This window comes from Prenolepis imparis, unplaced genomic scaffold, assembly GCF_030444845.1.
Source record: "Prenolepis imparis isolate NDT839.2.m4 unplaced genomic scaffold, iyPreImpa1.0 SCAF_6, whole genome shotgun sequence".
Classification (NCBI taxonomy): Eukaryota; Metazoa; Arthropoda; class Insecta; order Hymenoptera; family Formicidae; genus Prenolepis; species Prenolepis imparis.
Genome location: NW_028141164.1, coordinates 5,500,161 through 5,521,274, shown reverse-complemented (window position 1 = coordinate 5,521,274; position 21,114 = coordinate 5,500,161). Strand labels below are relative to the sequence as shown.

Genomic DNA, 21,114 nt, shown 5'->3' with positions numbered 1-21,114 from the left:
TTCTGTGGTATTCACTTTGAAACGTTATTCTCTTTATCGAATATCTATTTATTTTTAATATTTGTCGAGCATTCTTACTTTACCTGTGGTTCGTATTTGATCACGTGATTGATGACGTGTTGATCACGTGTGCTTGTTTCTCTAACCGCTCTAACCTTGCCCACATCGTTGTTCCGCCGATTATTGCTGGTAGAAAATTTGTTTATTTCGGACACAAAATGACTGAAGAAACTACTGAAATTGATTGTGTATTACGACCGATGAATTGTGAGATTAATTTGCTGTCGAGGTCCGATGGTTCCACAATGTTTATGCAAGGTACGTGATAAATATCATCGTTATGTAAACAACACAATCTTGTTAGAAAAATCTTGTCGAAACAGTCTAATTGTTATTCTCTTGTGCATAGGTGATACCACAATTATCGCAGGTGTAAACGGTCCCTTGGAAGCAAGGAGTCAAAAAATGGCATATGACAAAATTTCTATAGAAGTTACATATACACCTCTTAAAGGACCAGCTAGTAAGTATAATTATTATGGAGATGGTCTTTAAGTCTATTTAAGTCTTTATGAATTACTGCTTCATTATTGTTTATTAATGATTTCAGAGATAGATGACAGATTAATTGAAACGTACATAAGGGAGACTTGTGAATCTGCTATACTGGTCTCATTTCATCCTAATACCATGGTATGCATTAATTTGCAAGAGATGCAAGATTCTGGCGGGGTACGTTCTTGTTTTATTTCATTATATCAATAACAAATCTTTCTAGTGAAAATAACATGCGAGTAAAGTATGTGTGAATAAAAAGAAAATTTAATTTTCAGTTATTGGCTTGCGCTATTAATGCATCATGTCTGGCATTAATTAATTCAGGACTTTCTATGAAATTCACTATTGCGGCTGTAAGTTGCATGATAGAAAAAGAGACAGAAAAGTTAATTATAGATCCTGATAGCATACAATTAAAGGTATCTATAAATATAGTAACAATTAGTAATAAATTATCTTTTTAATAATAAATATTAATATTTTTTTATAATATAATATTTTTCATAAGAATAATTTCTTTACAGAATGCAAAGGCAGAGTTTACATATGCATTTGACAGTATCAACAAAGACATCGTATGCTGCCATAGTATCGGTCGATTCTCCGAAAGTGAGTTCCTAACTTCTATGGATAAATGTAGACAAGTTAGTCCATTTATATTCGATTTTTATAGGGAAATTACAAAAAAATATGCAAATATAGTATAATACCATCTTGTTTCCTAAACATCCTTTCATCATTTTTTTCCTACTTTTTTTAAATAAAGAGATAATGTTATAATATTGAAATGATTGCTCTTCTTAGTACCAGTTGATACTGTGGTAGAGTTTCAATGGTAAAATGGCATCTCTATGATTAACATATGATGGAAAGATGAAAAATATATTTATCAGTTATAAATAAGATGATATTATACATCGTTTAACATGTAGCGTTTCTTTCTTCTGATATATTTGTTGCTACGCTATATTTATGAAGTTTAACATGTTATCGTACTTATTATTACTCAAAATTAAAGAAGGTGCCCTTCTTAACTTCTATTGATTATACAACTGCACTGCAGTCTGTGCTCGCTGCCAACAGAGGCTGCAACATATCTCTTGATTTCTGCTGCCCTCTTAAGCAGATTGCTAGAATACTCTTTAAATTAAAATCCTAAAAATTAATAAATAAATTTTAGCAATATAATAAACAGCAAAGCATTTTAGATATGTTCTGACGTATTTTATTTAAAAATATATTTTAAAAATTAATTTTTTGTGCACACACTAATAATATATTTATAAAATAAATTTTTTTGCAGTAATGTTAATATACAACAGTAGTTTTTGACATAAATTCGCATAATTAATTGTATTAACCATTTTAAGAAATGTCTTGAAATAAAATACATTTTTGTTATACATATATGTATTAATACAACTAATTGTACTAAAATTTATATCATAAACTACATTATTGGGTATTAACATGCTGTAAAACATTTAAGCAAATTGATAATGAACATTAAATATATTAATATATACACGCGAGTAGGAATTAATTAAAAGCATTTAATTGATACACGGAGAGAATTTTCTCTAGAATTTACTGTGAAAATCATGGTAATCGTGGGACAATATGGTATAAAAAGAATTTTATGAGAATTTCTCTGATTAATATTTATCACAAAAATAATATCTACACACTAAAATATAAAACATATTTGATTAATTTATCATGCAGTTTAGTAAAATTAATCAAACATATTTTATATTTTATTGTGATAGATATTATTTTTATTGTGATAAATATTAATCAGAGAAATTCTCATAAAATTCTTTCCATACTATATTGTCCCACGATTACCATGATTTTCAGGGTAAATTCTAAAAGAAAATTCTCTCTGTGTATAGATTATGAATTTGATTAATATTAAGCTCTAGTCAACTATTTTTCTTATTTTGAAAGAGATCTACATCTCTGCATTCTGTACATACTTTAATAATCCTTTTCTGCTTTTTTCTTATCACTAGAACAACACAAGCACGCTACGCGCGCGCCATTCCCCGATTTTATATAAATATATATTTATTTATATATATTTTTATATAAAGTTTGTTTGATGAATTTGACTAATACTTTTTGACAGAAATCAGTTGATTAAAGCGTTAGATTGCTAATTACCTTTTAAAATAAAAATATATTATAAAAATTAAGATAATAATGTTATAAATAATATGTTATAATACTTTAAACTCGAATAATATTTTTTGATAGAAATCAGCTGATAATTGTGTCAAAAAATATTAATCGAGTTTAAAGTACTATAACATTTTATTTAAAACATTATTATATAATTTTTATTACATACTATTATTTTAAAATTGAAATTAACAAATTAACGTTTTAATCAGCTGATTTCTGTCAAAAAATATTAATAAAGCATTAAACTGCTAATTAAATTTCAAAATAATAATAGGTTATAAAAATTAAAATAGCAATACGTTATAAATAATATGTTATAATGCCTTGTGTGCGATTAATATTTTTTGACAGAAATCATCTGATAACTGTCAAAAATATTAATCGAGTTTAAGGAATTATAACATTATTTAAAACATATTATTTTAATTTTTATAACATATTCTTATTTTAAAATTTAATTAGCAAATTAACGCTTTAATCAGCTGATTTCTGTCAAAAAATATTAATGAGATATTAATTTGGTAATTAAATTTTAAAATAAAAATGTTATAAAAATGTAAATAATAATATGTTTTAAATAATATGTTATAATTCTTTAAACTCGATTAATATTTTTAACAGTTATCAGTTGCTCTTTCTGTCAAAAAATATTAATCGCAGTTAAGGCATATTATTTACAACGTATTACTATTGTAATATTAGTAACATATTATTATTTTAAAATTTAATTATCAAATTAGCACTTTATTAATATTTTTTGACATATATCAGCTGATTAAAGTTTTAATTTGTTAATTCAATTTTAAAATAATAATTTGTTAATATTATGTTATAAAAATTAAAATAATAATATGTTTTAAATAAAATGTTACAGTACTTTAATCTCGATTAATATTTTTTGATTGTTATCAGCTGATTTCCGTATCATTCTTTTTAACATAAAATCGAGGAACGGCAGTGCGCGCTTGTGTTTTTGTAGTCCCTTTCTAAAAGCATATTAAGTCGATTCTCGCAAGTATTGTTGCCTCTTTTTTGCGATGTTGATTATCTGCTTCGATTTGTGTTGTGCGTTATATTCATAGCATCGAGAGGCTGTCATCGCCAGGGTTGTCATCGGAGCAGTTCGACAGTTTGTCCAAAATAAAATTAAATAAAATAATAATATGTTTTAATACTTTCAATTTGATTAATATTTTTGACAGTTGTCAGCTAATTTCTGTCATCAAAAAATATAATCGCGGACAAAGTATATATTATAACATATTAAATTATTATATTATTTACAACATATTATTATAATTAAAATAATATTTTGTAAATAATATAATATGTTACAAGTTACAATACTTTATCCGCGATTAATATTTTTTGACAGAAATCAGCTGATAACTGTCAAAAATATTAATCGAGTTTAAAGTAGGTATTATAACATATTATTTAAAACATAATTTATTATTTTATTAAATTTATTATGGACAAACTGTAAAACTGCTAACCCTCGCGATGACTGCTGGTCGATATTAGGAATATAACGCACAACGCGAATCGAGACAGTCAATCAGCATCGCGGAAAAGCGACAACAATGTCAGTAATATGCCTTTTTTTTAGAAAGGAATTACACACTGAAAAAAAAGTTGTTAACTTGACTAAATCGTTAACTAAATATTTTGTTAATTGAACATATACACGGAGAGAATTTTCTCTTAGAATTTACTTTGAAAATCATGGTAATCGTGGAACAAAATGGTATGGAAAGAATTTTATGAGAATTTCTTTGATTAATATTTATCACAATAAAAATAATAATATCTTGTATTACAATAAAATATAAAATATGTTTGATTAATTTTACCATGCAGTTTAGTAAAATTAATCAAACATGTTTTATATTTTATTGTGATAGATATTATTTTTATTGTGATAAATATTAATCAGAGAAATTCTCATAAAATTCTTTCCATACCATATTGTCCCACGTTTAGCATGACTTTCAGGGTAAATTCTAAAAGAAAATTCAGTGTAGAAATATTTAAATTAAATACAACATTAAATATAACATAATGTGTATTTGACTTAAATACTTTGTATATGTTCATTAATAAAATAGTAATTTAGTTGAACGATTCAGTCAAGTTAACAATTTTTTTCTCAGTGCATATGTACACATATTAATAATATTCCACTGCAAAAACAAGCAAGCAGTAACATTAATTTGATGAAGTCGCTAATATAGAGCGATATATGTATACCTACTAATAATCAAAAAATCTTTTTTTCTGCGCGCGATTTACATAATATTCGAAAAATATTCGCTTATGCAAATGAGCTTAGGTTTCAATATTCCATTTTGTCCGCTTATTATTTGTATTTTATTATCAAGACGCTAACGATCTCGAAAGTGAATGCACTGGAAATGCAACTTGCATTCAGCACGCATTCGGCTTTAGCGCGTTTAAAGAGGAGCGGATATCTGTCGGTAGAGCCACGCCCGGTCGCCAATCACAGGTAGTACCTACCATCGACGTGTATCCTTTGTGTCCTCTGGACCCTTTTAGTACCCTCTTTCTAGCTCTCGGGAGTTCAGAGATTTAGTGGGATGGGAGGGAAGAGGACGGGGGGTGAAAGGGGAGGTAGGGAGCATCTCGGGATGTCCATTAAATACAGAAATGAGCCTTCCAAGAGCACCTCGAACGGGTCGGACCAGATCCTCTCTGGCCGGGCCCAAGACTAAAAGAGAGATGGAGAGAATAAGAAAGGCCGAGAGAGAAAGAGAGCAAAAGAGAAAGAGAGAGTCCAAGCCGGGTCAGACCGGGCCACGTTTAGCTGAGGTCGCCCCGGGCCCCCAGACCATTAACAAGGAGCGGAGCAATTTATGGACCGGCTCGCTCATTTCTACTTTATTATTATTTTCTCATCTCATAGATGGTCTTCCACGTCGTTTTGTTCTGCCGCGCCTGCCCCCTTTCCTCTCCTACCCCTTCACCCCTCGCGTTCAGCAGCTTCATCCTCCTTTACCTCGTATCTCTCCCTTCGTTTCTCTCTTTCTCTCGTGAAATTAATACCCACGGCTGAGCCGGGAGAGCCACCGGCGAGCCGCGGCGACTCGGCGATGAACTCAGAGAAAGGGTACCTTCTCGGATGGGCAAAAAATTGCGGAACGCGAAATATTATTGCGCCTCATCGCCTCCTCCTGTCCTCTCGCGGGACCTTACATTGGTAATAATTTTAACCCGCGCTCACCGATCTCTCTCTCTTTCTCTCTCTATATATATATATACTATATTATATACGCAGTATATGTATGCGGAAGTTGACTATGTTTATGTGCACGTTATACTAATACATTACACATTATACATTACATGACGCAGTTCTGGAGCTACTCGTCGTCAGCAGCTCACTGACTATGACAGAACGCGATATCACTTATTGTTAGCACGTGAAAGATATCATCATGCAGTGCTTTATATCGTGAAACGATTGCTTGTTGTAGATATGTAATTTGTTACAAACTTAAATAAGAAATTTCACACTAAAGATCTTCCATTCTGTGCAGATTTTTCAGTAAATAAAACATGAAAGAAATAAAGTTACATGATAAAAATTTATCTGATCACGATAAGAAATTGCAATTAGTACAATAGTGAGAATTTAAAATTGATTACAATCAAATTCATTTTGACGAGAATTATTTCTTACATTTTAATGTTATATTTGATCTATCTCTAAAGTTATCGATCCATTGCACGCTATTTCCATTAAATTCTGTATTTGTAAAAAATATTCCAGTCGCGAGAGAAAGCAAAACTATCGATAGTTTATTTATTTTAATATTTTTCTTTGTTAGATAAATAGATTTTTCAAAGAAAAGCGAATATCTTACATAGAAACGTTCGATTTGAATTTTCAGAAAAACTCTTTTTATCTGACAGTATTATCAATACATTTTTTGAGATGCTGTCGGCATTTATTTTTATTTTCATTATCAGTATTATTCCTTCCACATGTTGTGGATTTCGCCTGGTTATAAGTTCGCGTGACACCGTATGCTGGCCGATAAATCCCCGGTACGCGAGTTAATTTTAAACGATCACGACTTCCAACCGCGATGACAACGTGTACGACGATCTGGCGCGGTCCCTTAGCAGTATATTATAAAAGATTTCCGCGGCGATTCTTGCCGCGCTTAACTCTTATATTCCTGAGTTAAGAGCCTCGGATAAGCTCTCCATTTTACGATTCGGACCTATAACACCCGATTGCGCGTTTCGGAGCAAAACAGGCGCCTTTCGCTGCCTCTGCTCCGAAGAGGTGGACCTGTCCGGGCCTTTTTGGTCTCGTCTCTCTCTTTCCCTCTACGGATCCGTTCATCGCCTTGACTCGTCCCTTGAGCCGATGCTCGCCCATTGGCGCGAGGGTAGTTGTTATGAAATTAGCATGAGCGATCAAGTTAAGGCCGCGAAGATAATCGTTTCGAGGGTACAGCGCGAGGGATTGGACGTGCCGGTGCAGACCGGACGCTTTGCCCAATGCCGCCGATCGTAAGGCCCCGGATGCTACCTTCACCACATCCCATTGGCCCAGGACGATTTACGATCGTCTTGCCCCGAACGTCTCCGGTCGTCCGCGCACGATGAAGGAGATCGCGGTTCATGGCTCGCAATTAAGAATAGCGATGTCTCAATGGATGCCGAAGTGCTGGTCAGCTCGTGTCAATACCTCGATTCCGATTCCTGTCTCTTCTTAATTTTCAACCGTGATATTTATAATAAAACTAAAGAAATATTGTCCAATTTCTCATGTGTACTGATTAATCTCTAAATCAACGTAATTTAATCATTGTTTTATATTTTTCTGCTTTCGAATATCTTATTATAAAGAGGGGCATAATTATTTTAAGTATTTTTATCACAGTTTGATATGATAATTTAAAGTCATGTAAATATCGGGCGGAGAAATAATTTATTATAAATGTAAGAAATGTAATGGAAACACGAAAGGGCCCGCATAGTGTCAAAGCTGAAATTCTATATAGATATTGGCCGGCAATGCCAAAAAGCGACGAGCAGGCCGGAGAAGAGCGGCGCCAAGTCGAAGGCGAAAGTCGCTTGACGCGTGACATGACTGAAAGTGACAGCCGCCGTGTGTAGGACAGGAATCGTACGTCGAGGAACTGACACCGGAGGGATCGGAGACCTCATCTCTCTGCCGGTCAGGGGGCCCCAAGTGCAGGCTTCTCCTCGTCGAGAATGACGAATTCTCATCATTCGTCTCGTTCGCTGAATTTATTAACATACTCCGTACTAATACATCGACGCGCTTTTTCGGATACGTGATACGCGTATTATTAGCGAATTATTATTCTTATTATTATACCGCAGAATGATTAAAGAGTCAATAAGTTTTCGTCGTCTAACGAATATTCAGAATAGGCTGTTAACAGCGGCTGTTACCAGCCTTGATTTTTTTATAAATATAAATTATCGTAAATATAAATATATCGTAAGGTATTCACTTATGAAACATTTAAAAAAATATACTTAAAATATTCGTGAATATTTCGCGTCCTTTTATTCAAGATAAAACATTCGAATCGACAGCCGCCTGTGTTCGACAAAGATTGCACGTCCATCAATGGATGGTTCAGAGACTGTTTCGTTGGCGAGGATTTCAGACAGGTTCTGGATGGACCTCCGCGTCGAGAATGATAGATTCCCATCACATATCTCAATGGTTAAATTCTTTGTTATTCTTTCCTTCGAGAAAAATATTTGATTTACTCGATATACGCGCGCGCTGCGTATTCATATATAATTAAAATTCAAATTAAAAATAAACGCTACATCAGCATCTTACCTTTTTTCTCACTTCTTCGTCATGAAAATAGTCGAGAAGAAAAATAGAACGAGTATATAAATGCGACGACAGAGAAAGCAAATAAATGCGGGAATGAGTGTGTAATTGGTCGGCCATGTCGATAAGTGGAAAAGCCGAGGATGATCGTAACGAGATGAAGGGCAACGAACGATCGCGCTGAACACGAGCAGTATCCCGCGGCGCGACATTGTCCGATCGAATCGCCAAGTAAGATTGATGGTTTCTTAATAACCGAGAAAAACCGGCAAAACGATCCGCTTGCCGCGACACCGCGGGTGGTCAACAATGCGCATTACACCTGGACAACACGGTTTTTCTTCGTCGACACTTGCCGGCTCTTGTATGTTCTCCATCTCAGAGTCCACCGACGTTTTTGTTTTTTTTTTTTTTTTTTTTTTTGGCGTCTAATATCTAAATCATAAACGTCACCGCGAAATGCGATCGATTTCCGGACGACAAACTCGATATCGTTACTAATTCATATTAGCAAATTACACCGACTACGGATATTAGTCTCGTTTTATTCGATTTCATTCGACGATCATGAATCACTCACGGGATGCGATTACGACTCCCGTGGGTAAACTAATAAATGATCTAACGTATAGTGTTCTCCCCGACGATCTATGAGAGGCTCGTCGATCTTCTTTTTCCCCGCGGAGGGAGCTAAGGTAATAAGAAGAACGAGCGGGGTTTCGGCATCAAGGTTTCGCCTACGTCGATGAGAGCGAAGCGGAACCGACGAGAGAAAGAGAGAGCGAAGTCAGTTTGGTTCTTGTCACATTCTTGTCAAGCGGGACACCGTGCCACGTCAATCTTCTCCTCGCTATGTTCCGCCACGGTGTCTTTCTCTCTTTCTCCTTTGGTACTCGGTTACCGGATGTCTACCTCCGATCGACCATGAAGAGTCGGAACGGATGGATGGACGGACAGGTGGACAAGCGCTCGATGCGTCAGAGAAAAATATAACCGGCGCTCCCTGACGCAGCCGAACTGCCTCATTAGCCCGGTTTTATCCGCGAAAGTGTACCATTCTGGAATCCGTGCCGCGGGCGGCGGCTACCTGATAGCTGCCTCTCAGTCTTCCCAGGAGCTTGGACAACTTTTTTCACACCGTTGTAACGTTCGTCACACTCCCATGCTTGGCGCGACCGCACTCATAGAGAATCTCTGTTTATGATATCTTGAAATGCAAATTGCAATGTAATTGAGACTACTGCGAGAGAGCTCACAAGCGGCATAAATTTTTGAAATATATTTCAGTATCTTGAATCGAGAAAAGTCTATAAAAATTAAATAATCTTATTAAATAATCTTAACGTGATCGATTAATCTCAAGAATTGCCAGCGTCGGGATGTCAACAATGCCGCTAATTGGACTGAGACACGCGTTATCGTGAAAAGACCTTTGTTCTTTCTCATATCTTGAGACTATTTACACGACGCGTCAGGCTGTCTCATCAGAAACGGTGCGGTCGCTGCCGGTAGCGACTGTGGCAACCTGCAGAGTCGAATGTGAGCTCTTGAGAAGGATGGAGAAGGGTAGAGTCCAAAAAATACGGCGGCGACGGGACCCAATTCATCGCAACAGCTCGAGCCATCGATCAATCCACCCCGGCAGACGGGGAACGGGATAAGATGAGGGATAGAGAGGGGAAGAGGAAGACACGTAGGAGAGAAACGTTATGGAGAAGGTAGCCAACGCAAACGTTACCCGATAGGACATTAATTGACACGAATGGAGAAGAGAAAGAGCGAGTGATCTCTCATCCACCGGAACAAGGAAGGTGCACACATTAATAGGGGGACGCGTAGATGCAAAACGGCCGGGGGTGAAGGAGTACGAGAACAACAACGGATTGTGGCATCCGGTCCGTCCGATCGTGCCGCCGTCGAGGCAGCAACGTTGAAGAGAAGGACGTAGAGGACGAAGAATGAGCTCGACGTCCATCGTAGGCGGAGCTTCTGGCTTTGTGAATCGGTTTCGCCGCTCCCGTGGCATTGGCTATCCTCGTAAGATAAGACTTCTGTCTCTCCGGCTCTCGTGCGACCGATCACCGTCTTCCGTCACCCATGTGATCGGCCGATTGTTTCTCCTTTCGTTCCCGGCGCACCCTTCGTTCCTCTTCGCGTCGCAGCGCAAGCTGCTCTTCCCCGCGTCCGCTCTTTTCTCTGTCCACTGTGAATCGTCTTTTTTTTTCTCGTTCTCCCCGTCCGTCTCTTCACATCGGTGGTGAACCAAGATTTATGCGCGCCGCCAGTTGAGACGTTTGCGCCAAGAGATTGAACGCGATACCGGGCAGGGTTACCGTGCCAGCATACGCGGTCGACTCTCGCAGATCATTCTAAAATATTTGAGCCCCTCGCCGTCAGAGGTTTAGAGACACGCGCGTTCGTAATGAGCCGACACCACGCACTGACACACTCGTGTCGATCAATCATGCGCGCTCCGTTTCACTAAGACCACAATGTCAGCTGATCAAGCAGCTAAAATCTTGACTACTCTTGTAATCTTGATAACTCTCTCTTTTAAACAAGGAGAACAAAATCTATAAAATAAATTTAAATAAAAATATCTTATTGAAATATTATATTTTACAAGATATTTCTATTTAAAATTTGATAGATTTTGTGCTCTTTGTTTTATATATTTATATATGTTTTATATATTTTTTTTACATAAGTTTTATATACATATATGTTTTATATATTGATATATGTGAGATATTTAATATATTTAAGTCACACTGCATAAATTATTAGCTTCAGTTTCCTCGAAAAGTTACCGTATTTGCTCTTTATTTTTTGAGACACGGAGACTTTTCGATTTTATGCGCGATAACTTTGTTTCCCTTCCTCTCTTCCATATTTCGAGGCTGAAATACGAAAAGATACACACTAAAGTATGGCTGTTTCTGGATTGCCTTCAGCGAGTTACGATTTCAACACGGTCAGATTCGACGAAATAACACGTTGCCTTTTAATCTGTGAGTTTACTACTGTAAAATTACTCTATAATACACGACAACGAAACTATTCGGTTGGACCTGCTAATAACGATGATCCGTCTCGTCGGTTCGTAATTATGATGTCCCGCTGATTGCGTTTTGCAATTTTCATCGTAAACTCTCGAATCGACACCGTCATCCAAATATCTTCCTACGGCTACATCTCTCAAAGATAAATTGTCTCAATGCGTATGAGCGTCCGTTGCGATCGAAATCTATCATCTCGCAATTTTAATGCGCGCTTCGAATTGCCGCGTAATTTCCACCTACCTATGTCGTGCAGTTTGTAAAGCAACAACAAAGTCAATGCCAGTTCCACCGTCGTTGATTACGTTAAATGAGAGGTGCGTTCGCGACGTATCGGCAATATTAATTCGCAATTCCTTTTAATTTTCTCAAGCGAGGCCCACCACCGCGCGGTCCCGTCATCGCCAATCAATATGCTAACGAGAGCGAGGGGGGAAAAGGGAGATGGGGAGGGCAAAAATAAAAATCTAACGAAAGGCAGCGAGAGCGAGATGCTCGGAGGCAGCGAGATAGAGAGGGTGAAAGAGAGGACGGGGTACAGACACGATCGGTAATCGAAGCAGTCGTAGTCGGCGAAGTCGCCTCTGGGTGCCTCTTCCTTCTAGGTATCTCTTTTGAATGTGCGCCGGCCAATTAAAATAATTAGCGACGAAACGAACGAGAGCGGGTTTACTGCACGATTATTGATACAGATAAAGAGCGAGGCACAGATAGATAGACGGACGCGAAACGACGAAGCGAAGCGATGGGGCGACGAAGGCAGGGTACGGAGCGGGGTACGCGTTATTTACGACGGACCTGATTTAATAACCGTCGGAATAACGTCTCTCGCGCGCGCGTATAGCTCGTGGCTACGGGCCTGTCGGCGCAAAAATCCGAGACGATCCGGAGGGTCGATGAGGATTTAAAGCGATTCGCGCGAGTGTTATTAAAACGTTGGCGATCCTTTATATAACGCGGGGCTGAGAAGTCCCGCGCGGTCGCGTCCCCCCGGATCGAACCGTTTGAAATTTCGATTAGACGTTTCAATTTTCGCGAGCACCCCGCGATCGGTATCGCGACACAGGAAAGGCGGCCGCTCCGGATCACTTTATGCCGCTTTGTCGAGCTTTTATCCCCCTTCTAGGGGGAGGGGAAAAAAGCATTATTTACGGCGAATTTAATAAACGCTAAAGCGGGCTTCTCTCGCATGCGACCGGCGAAATAAAAAAAAAAAAAAGAGGGAGAGAAGCTAGCGCACACGATGTGTTTTTGCAACGTGTAGCAGAATTCGTTTAATTTCTATATTAAACGGATGCGGACCGCGGAATAGCAATTCAGATAATGGCATACCGATTAAATTCAATGTAGCGCGGCGCGTCTAGCGGGGCGTCTACTTCAATTACTTTTTGCGCTTTATCCGAACTTTAATCTTTTGTAACGAAACGATTATTTACGAAGAGATTGATTTAATAACGATACACGAGCAATGTTTCTCCCGGCACGTTGCTCGCGGCCAACGCGAAATGAAGAGAATCGCCGTCCGACGAGAACTTCTCTGTGGAAAAAATCATATATACAATACAATATACACAATAGCCAACGGCGTCGTTTAATTTACCGAGTGAACTTTTCTGGCGCGAAAAGGCAGCGGGATTAAATTCGACATAAGCGAACGAGAAGGGCGTTTGTTTTAATTATCATCGCTTTTAATAGATTTTCGAAGATCCGCGCGTCTAATGGATTATTTAAGAACGGTATGAAGCGCGTATGAAGCTATACAAGCAGTAGAAGAAGAGATTAACGATATGGTTAATGTCGCGAAACCGGTAATTGCCCGTTAAGGATCAAAGAGCAAGGGTCAATGATCCCTGGACAAGTTCGATTTGAAAGTTGAAGTAGAAGCTGAAACGACGGACAGGTCGCGAGACGTGTTTCAAAGACAGTGCAAGAGTCGAAAGGCTGAATAGAGCGTCGAACTCCCTTTAGGCTTCGTTAGTCAGCCACTGACTTATCAAAGAGCAGCCTCACGGCCGATACAATGGCTGAAAATCCTCCGCGTTGCTTCCCTTAAAAGATGGCCCGGCTGTCTCGTAAATTCCGGCAACGCGAGGACCCGCGCAGTCTGTTACTACTTTGGCAGGCACAGCCTCTACACGTTCGCCAACAAAACCCCCAAACGCTATTACGCTACGTTTCGACAGAGGGCTCGGGCGCAAGGTAATCGATTACGCGAAGCTCGTGCTTCCGTTCTTGACTTTATTTAGCGCGCGTTACGTAGCAATAACAATATTAAAGAATAACGTATCTTTATCGCGTATTCTCGTGACAATTACCAGTTTATTCTTCGAACTTTTAGCGAAGCTAAAATTACTTTGGTAAAAAAATGCCGGAATTTCTGGAATATATCCACGGATGCGCGAATTTTGTCCCCGAAGCGTAGTAAAATCTTACCGCGAGAAACAGCAGATGCGTCGAAACACGTACCGCGTTCCTTAGATTAAGAGGAATGTCGGGCCGAAGATTAGACTAGAGCGAGGCTGACAGCTAAAACCGCCAGAATCCGACGTCGTCGTTCGCGACATCGTTGTCGTCGTCGTCGTTTACTTTGGCGAACGCTTAGGCATTGTCCTGTTGAGGGACCGCTGCCGCTTCCACGGCGGAAACCTGACTCGCGTTCAGAACCGTCGGGGCGGCGTTTCATTTATTCAAAGTAAGTTATTGCGATCGGACCGGCCACTATATTACGGGACGAAGACTCCTCTCCTCCTTCATCCATTTCTCTTTTGCCGTTTCCGTCTGCCTCTCGCCCGCGGACCTTCCTTCACTCGCGGTCGAGAGTATCGGGCTCCCGGTCTCGATTTCCAGGTAAGATATTCATCTAATTCTCCCCCCTTTCCCCATCCAACTCCCCCCCTCGATTAGCTGACCATGGACGACCGAATGGCAATCCAGGCTGCCTATATAAGCTTTTCAACCATTTAGACAGCGGCCACTAACTTCTCGGCGACCAGACAATCCGTTATATCGCGCGCTCATGCTGGACGGAGATAGACATCTGGCATTCGAAATGCGCGTCCAGTATTAATTATATCGACTACTCGTTAATCGCTTGTAATTGCTTATGTCGTCTCGCATTTATTACGTAATGCAGAGAGTTTGAGTTTCAGCATACATATATACATGTATAAAAATTATCTACGTTTCTTCACTCTTCTTTCTCCGAAAGAAGAATCTCAATAAAATAGACATCTCGATAGAATATAAAATGTAATAAAAATAGCTGGATAAGTTTGTAGCTGATTGCGAATGACGGACGATGATTAATGAGACGAGGGATTAGCCGTAGAACGACGTTCTCAAACGTAATCGGTAAAAGACGCCTCGAATCTCTCGCGAACAGCTGATCCGTGAGAGATTCATAGCTCGCGCGAACGAACACGGAAGCTAATATATGTGAATTCGTCGCGAATATGTGAATGCCAGATATCTGCACGCTCGTTCAGTATGCCGGTGGGCGCTACGGGGGTAGGGAACCCCTGGGAAATTTCTTGACAACGGCTGTGCGGAGGAGAGAGAGTAGCTGGGATGAGGCGGGGGCGGAGGACGCGCAACGTGAGAACAATTTGCAAGCCCGTGGCGGTTCGTAACATTCCTAAGCTCAACGGTAAACGGTTATTCGGGACGCGTCCTCGTACGTTTGTACGTGCATGCGCGGGCGTGCTTCTATCCCGCGACGCCGCACGGAATTCCGGAATTCGTTGTTGAATTCCGCTCCTCTCTTCCTTCGACGGTGTGTCGTTCCTTCCCTTCCTCTCTCGCGGCCTCATTCGTTTTCTTTCCCGTGAGTGCGGGGACTACGAGTTACTGCTTCGTATCTTTTTACGTCTCTCATTACGTCTAGCCTGTCATGAAGCTACTTCAATTGCAGGGGGATAATTAATTCCGAAATAGATATGTATAATTCTGACGATGCTTCTCTTAGGCTAGCATTTTTTCACAAATCAATTAATAATATTCAATAATTTGATGTCGCCTTTGTAAAACTAACACGTAATCGATAACCATTAATATTGCACGTGCAAAGCCTACCTCGATGTTCTTGAAACTGATTTTTCATGAGATCTGCACAAATGTAAATCATGATTCGTGCGCGACTCAAATTTTTATACAGATAAACTGAAATCGAACAATTCTGTGCCTATTAGAGGGGTTGATTTTTTTTCTAAATTTTTGGAACGTGGATCATTTTAGCGCGACGAATGTCTATGCGTGCGTGGCCGAAAGCGTTGTTAGGAAGAGAAAAGAGCGACTAAAGACGTCGCTGCCGTGAAGAGGAGGATTGTAAACGTCGACGCGAGTGACACGCGTATTTCGAGCACGCGGCAACGAAATCCCGTCGGTTCTATTTGTGGGGTGCCACGGTGATGTTTCACATTGACGTCTCGACGAGCCTCCTTGGGCCTCGTCTTCGCGCGCGATGAATCTTCATCGTTGGAAAACTTGAGCCTCGCACCCAGCGCGATCTCCTGTCCCTGAAATTCGACGCGTTATTTTATTGGTATTGTAAATACGTCGTTCCTGCGCCGAAACGTAGATACCCTGCTTTCCCCGTGTGACGTACGGATTTGCATCTATAAACGTATTTTTTCTTCCATTTGTTTAACGCAAATATGTTTTAATATATTGCTGATATTTTCATGCCTCCATGTGCTATTTAAATGTTACTTCTATTATATGTAACGTATATACATGCATACACATACAGCTTTCATATAGCTTTCGCATAGTTGCATTAAAATTTTAACACGCAAATAATCTTATTTCTAAATATTTATTACATGTTTTGTGAAAGAAGGCAAACATAAACTTGGAGCAGATGCTACGCATCTTTTTCGTCTCGCGTACCCTTCATTCCCGTAGGAAGGGAAGGAAAGGGAGAAACGTAAGGGTCGGTGGAAAGGGAGGTGGGTGGAGGTGCCGCGAGTGTAAGTAACGAGTTCAGAATTTCATTAGCGGACGGGCGGCGAGATTATTTTAAAGAGATACGGAATTACCTGATTAGGAGGGAAAAAGTCATTAACTCAGGCGAAACTAATTAACGTTAGGCTCGAGAACGGCTCCTCTCCTCCTCGTGGGTTCGCCTTTAGCTCACCGCGGCCGCAAGTCTTTTTCGCATCTGCCATTTCTCTCCGTTTATTCTCTCCCTTTTTACGCTCGCGCGCCAGTGTATACGGTAATTATCGAAAGAAAATCGATTCTGGCCGCTTTGTGATATAATCAGCCAAAGATTGTTTTCTCGTACCGATACCTCGTATCGCGCATACATTGATTGCGTTGGTAGGATCGATCATGATTTTCACCCTACCGTAATACAGCAGAGAATAAATGTAGGAAATGTGAAAAAGGCAAGACCATTTTTCATCGTTACGTTCCATATAATGTAATAGCTTAGATTTAATTTTTCAGCGCGATATACAACGCGTTACGGGAAGGGAAAGAGTGTTCAATGAATTATAATTGGACTTTCCACTCGCGAGAGGGGAAACGGGAAAGTGGCGAGCAAGATTATCGGGAGTACGGTAGCCGGGGAATCTTGCAGGCGTAGAATAAGGAGGGAAGTGTAAACAATAAGTCTCGCGGCGAAGGGTTGAACCTGGCTAATCTCGTTATGGTTATGAATCGCCGCGCTCGGGATAATGCTGTCTACTTAGGCGCGCCATCCGGGTTAATTTTATTCGCGCGGTGAAGCTTCGAGACATTCATTCATCTGTCTGCCAAATATATATGTCTTCGATGTGACTCGTGTCTGATCGATACACCTGATCGCGTATTGAAGTAATCATGATTACGGATACAGCCGCAACGTTATTAAAAATTCTACTGCGAAAGTCTAATTATCGATTGGGCAAATGCCTGAACATGAAGAGAGAATTTTTATTTTTATTTCTAGAAAATATGTATGTAGGGAACAAACAATTATTTATATATAATCGTCCACATGACTCTTTCTAAGTGTTAAGATTATCGCAAACAAGATGGCCACGCGATCTTGTCATTTTGCGCTTCCTCGCACACCTCACGATAATTATCGCTACAAGTTTCAACGTGTATATGTGCATATATAATACGAGTATATTATAAGACAGATGTATATATAGCGCATGATAGCATCTGATTAGCTATATTATTTCATATCGAGACAAAGTTGGATAAAATCTATTTATATTTAAATTTATAAATTCATTTGAAGAACTTTATAATTATGAAGATAATTGAGTACATAATTTTTCATTTGTCTGATTTATAACGTTCGTTCTCCTTATATCTGTAATAAAATCAAGTATACTTAAAGAATAACATACCCATTTCTGTATAATAAGAAACTGATATTTTGCAATATAATTTTTCTTGAAAATATTGCAATCAAAAAATAATAATATAATATATATAATATAATTTAATATATAATAACAAAATTGCAGGAAATAACAAAGTAACTTTTATTGTTTATTTACGAAACAAAGAGACACATCACATTCTCGAGTAATTGCAACCTTCATAAAATTCTATAAATAAAAATTAATTATAATTTCATCCATTCATTTAATAATTCAGAATAATGTAGAATGCTATTTTTCAACTCTCGCACGGCGGCATTTTTCACTCGAATGGAAACCATCGCTCTATGTTAGTCAAATTAGCATCGAGAGTTTTTGCCGTATATATCTTATCGCGATTTACATTGTTGTCTGTGAATACACACGTAGTTTACACGACGTATCTGCATAAACATATCGCGCTCGTTTCTGCGCGTTGAATCTTTCGTTGCTTCGTTAGGGAGAGACAAGAGAGACGAGAGAAGGGCAATCGTGCGGCTATGACAGTTTATGATCGCGATAGGAATTGATAATTTACTCATTCGAGATGCACGAGCAAGTGGTGGTGGATGCCATCCATTCCCGTCATTCAAAGTGTAAATTAATTTCTCCGTGAATCATCGCGCGAGACCGATGTAAACGGAACATTTCGTTGCGCAAACGCATTGGAAGAGCCACCCGCTGCCGCATCAGTATTAGAATAGTAGTCGTTGCTGTATATTTCGTCGGCGATATCGCGATCATCCTTGCATCCTCGATGCAGGAATAAGTTCGCACGTAGGTACACTAATTGTACGGAGACGTAACGAACGGCAATGGTGCTATCCGCGCAGCTTCGTTAACGCCGGAAAAGAAGTGCGCTTTACGACGCGCAATTATTGCGCTAATAATTTATCGCGGCTCAAGCATTCGCGGGGCGATGGTGCACGCTGATACAACGTCCGTCCGCGTCTGTGCGCAAACGAGAAATATGCGATGCGTGTGTATATGAAGAGAGAGAAAGGAAGAGAAAAAGAGAGCGGCACTATTTTTTGCGAACCTCCCAAACACCGGGGCTCACCCGCGCACTACCCCGGTGCTAGCTAGGTAATACCTGGTCGGAATAAAATTGCTCTTGTGTTGTCGCGCCAGGCACTCGCCACAGATCATCCCCTCGGGGTTCTTCGTTAAGCGAGGAAATTTTAAGGTTGCCGCGTAAAGCTGCGACTAAAGCCGGCGACAAAAATCCTCGAGTTATGAGGCCGGGCACACCGTTTTAGCGTGCAAGCATCCAGGTCGTTTCGGTTCCCGTGGAAGGGTGGCGAAGAAGAGCGAGGACTATTCTTTCCCTTTCTCGCTCCCTTTTTCTGTCTCGCTTCTCTTCTCTCTTTCTCGCGCCCTTTACCTTTCTTCCCCGCATGCAATTCCCATGCATATCTGCGCGCTTCTTTACGAGGAACATCTTTTTTCTCCTGTCGTCGTCGTCGCCGTCTTTCGGGATATTCGGCGAGAATATGCGAGGGACGCGCTTTACTTTCGGTACCTCTTATACCCCTTAATCGAAAACCACGGGCGCTACTTTTCCGTGGAATAAAATAACCGCGTTTATACGCGAAATCGCCAGCTTCTTCGTCCCGATCGATTTTATTAAGACCATACTCGGAGAATGCGACATTTCATCTCGAAAAGAAAAAAAGCTTACGATTTTTATTTTTGGGGGGGGCTTCCGACATGTCACGTCATGCGCATAATTAACGTTATTTATCCCAGCCGCCGATGCCCGATGGAGGAACATTAATCTATCGCGTCGGCGATAATTAAATTTATTCCGTTTCAATTATAATATCACCGGCGGACAAGATGATGCAGACAGCCGGTGTACGGCGCGTTTAATTGCAGGTGCCGTCCGGTCATGAATTTTACGGGGGCCTCAATTTTCTATATGTCCATCCCGACCGAAGGGAGGAACTCTCTTCTTTTCCCCGGTCCATCGGATGGTGTCCATCGCGCGCTTTCGATATTTATGCAACGTCGCACCGACATAACGATGATCGAGCCTCACTCAGCGTGTTATGCACCGATGCACCCGAGAATGCAACTTCATCCGGATTGTCCGGCGGGCATTCCGGGCCGGGCATTCCGGGCCGGGTATTCCGAACCGGTTTCGGTTTACAATATAAGTTACGGCGGGCAGAAAACGGACGACCGATAAGCTGATAAACAAATCTCCCGCTACCGCACGGGCGATTATTCTTCGCGCAGCGCGCTTCTACGATCGTTACGTCGGCGAACGGCTTTTAATCGAGACAATTTGTCGCGAGTCGCGCGCCGTTTTAATTAATAAAAACGTTGATTCGCTGAAAATTATTCGTTTCGAAAAATATTACAAGAGGCATGTTCCCCCCATCTCTAAATGAACTCTATTTAAATTAACGATCTTATCAAGGTGTCGCTTATTAAAACGTTAATCCGCGCCGCACCTCGTTCTTGCACGGGAATTGATTAAAAACGATATAAAGAGAGATCGTACCGCATACTTGTTATCTGGTTAGAGCGTTCGTTAGGAGATATCTGGAAACGCGTCTTAGCTGAGAGCTAATGCCAGTCGATCCGTCTTGCCTGGGACAGTAATCAACCGCGGATAATGAATAACAATTAATTATATTAATTATACACTTACTCTCCTATCGGTGTATTTTTGTAAATTTCTTTTTGTTCATCTACTATATAAATTACCAATATCATTATCAATATTAATTGTATCAGATAAACGTAAGAGAAATTTATTTGCCGAAAGCAATACTCTTGTTTGAATTTTCGTTAACCGAGAAAAATAATCTTTGTATTCTTTTAAATATATTCAAGTCGTATTTGTGTGTGGATGAAGGAGATGACAAACTTGGTAGATTCGAATAAAGGCTAGATGAATAATAAATAAGGATTAATAGAAAATTTCCTGTATGTCCCTGCAATCTACTTACATTCAACGTAGAAAATTAATCGTCAGTATCCAACTTAAGTCGTAATATCGTGTATAGAAAGCTCTGCAGAAAACGGACATAAAGTGTCGCAGCATCTCTTGCGAGAGAGAGAGAGAAAGAACCGATTTTGCTGCATA

At 39.7% G+C, this 21,114-nt stretch overlaps 1 protein-coding gene across 3 annotated transcripts in view; it reads left to right on the top strand.

Moving 5' to 3' along the window:
• Positions 1-106: 106 nt before the first annotated feature.
• Positions 107-21,114, top strand: part of Rrp46 (exosome complex component Rrp46) — a 36,204-nt gene continuing 15,196 nt past the window's right edge. The window contains exons 1-5 of one of the 3 annotated variants that reach the window (XM_083040072.1): positions 107-318; positions 410-523; positions 611-732; positions 834-977; positions 1,083-1,202. In XM_083040072.1, the coding sequence (XP_082896198.1) occupies positions 219-318; positions 410-523; positions 611-732; positions 834-977; positions 1,083-1,202 (600 nt within the window). In that variant the 5' untranslated portion in view covers positions 107-218. Of the gene's footprint in view, positions 319-409; positions 524-610; positions 733-833; positions 978-1,082; positions 1,352-21,114 lie in introns of those variants that run through there. The other 2 variants (XM_083040071.1, XM_083040073.1) reach the window with 2 other exon arrangements.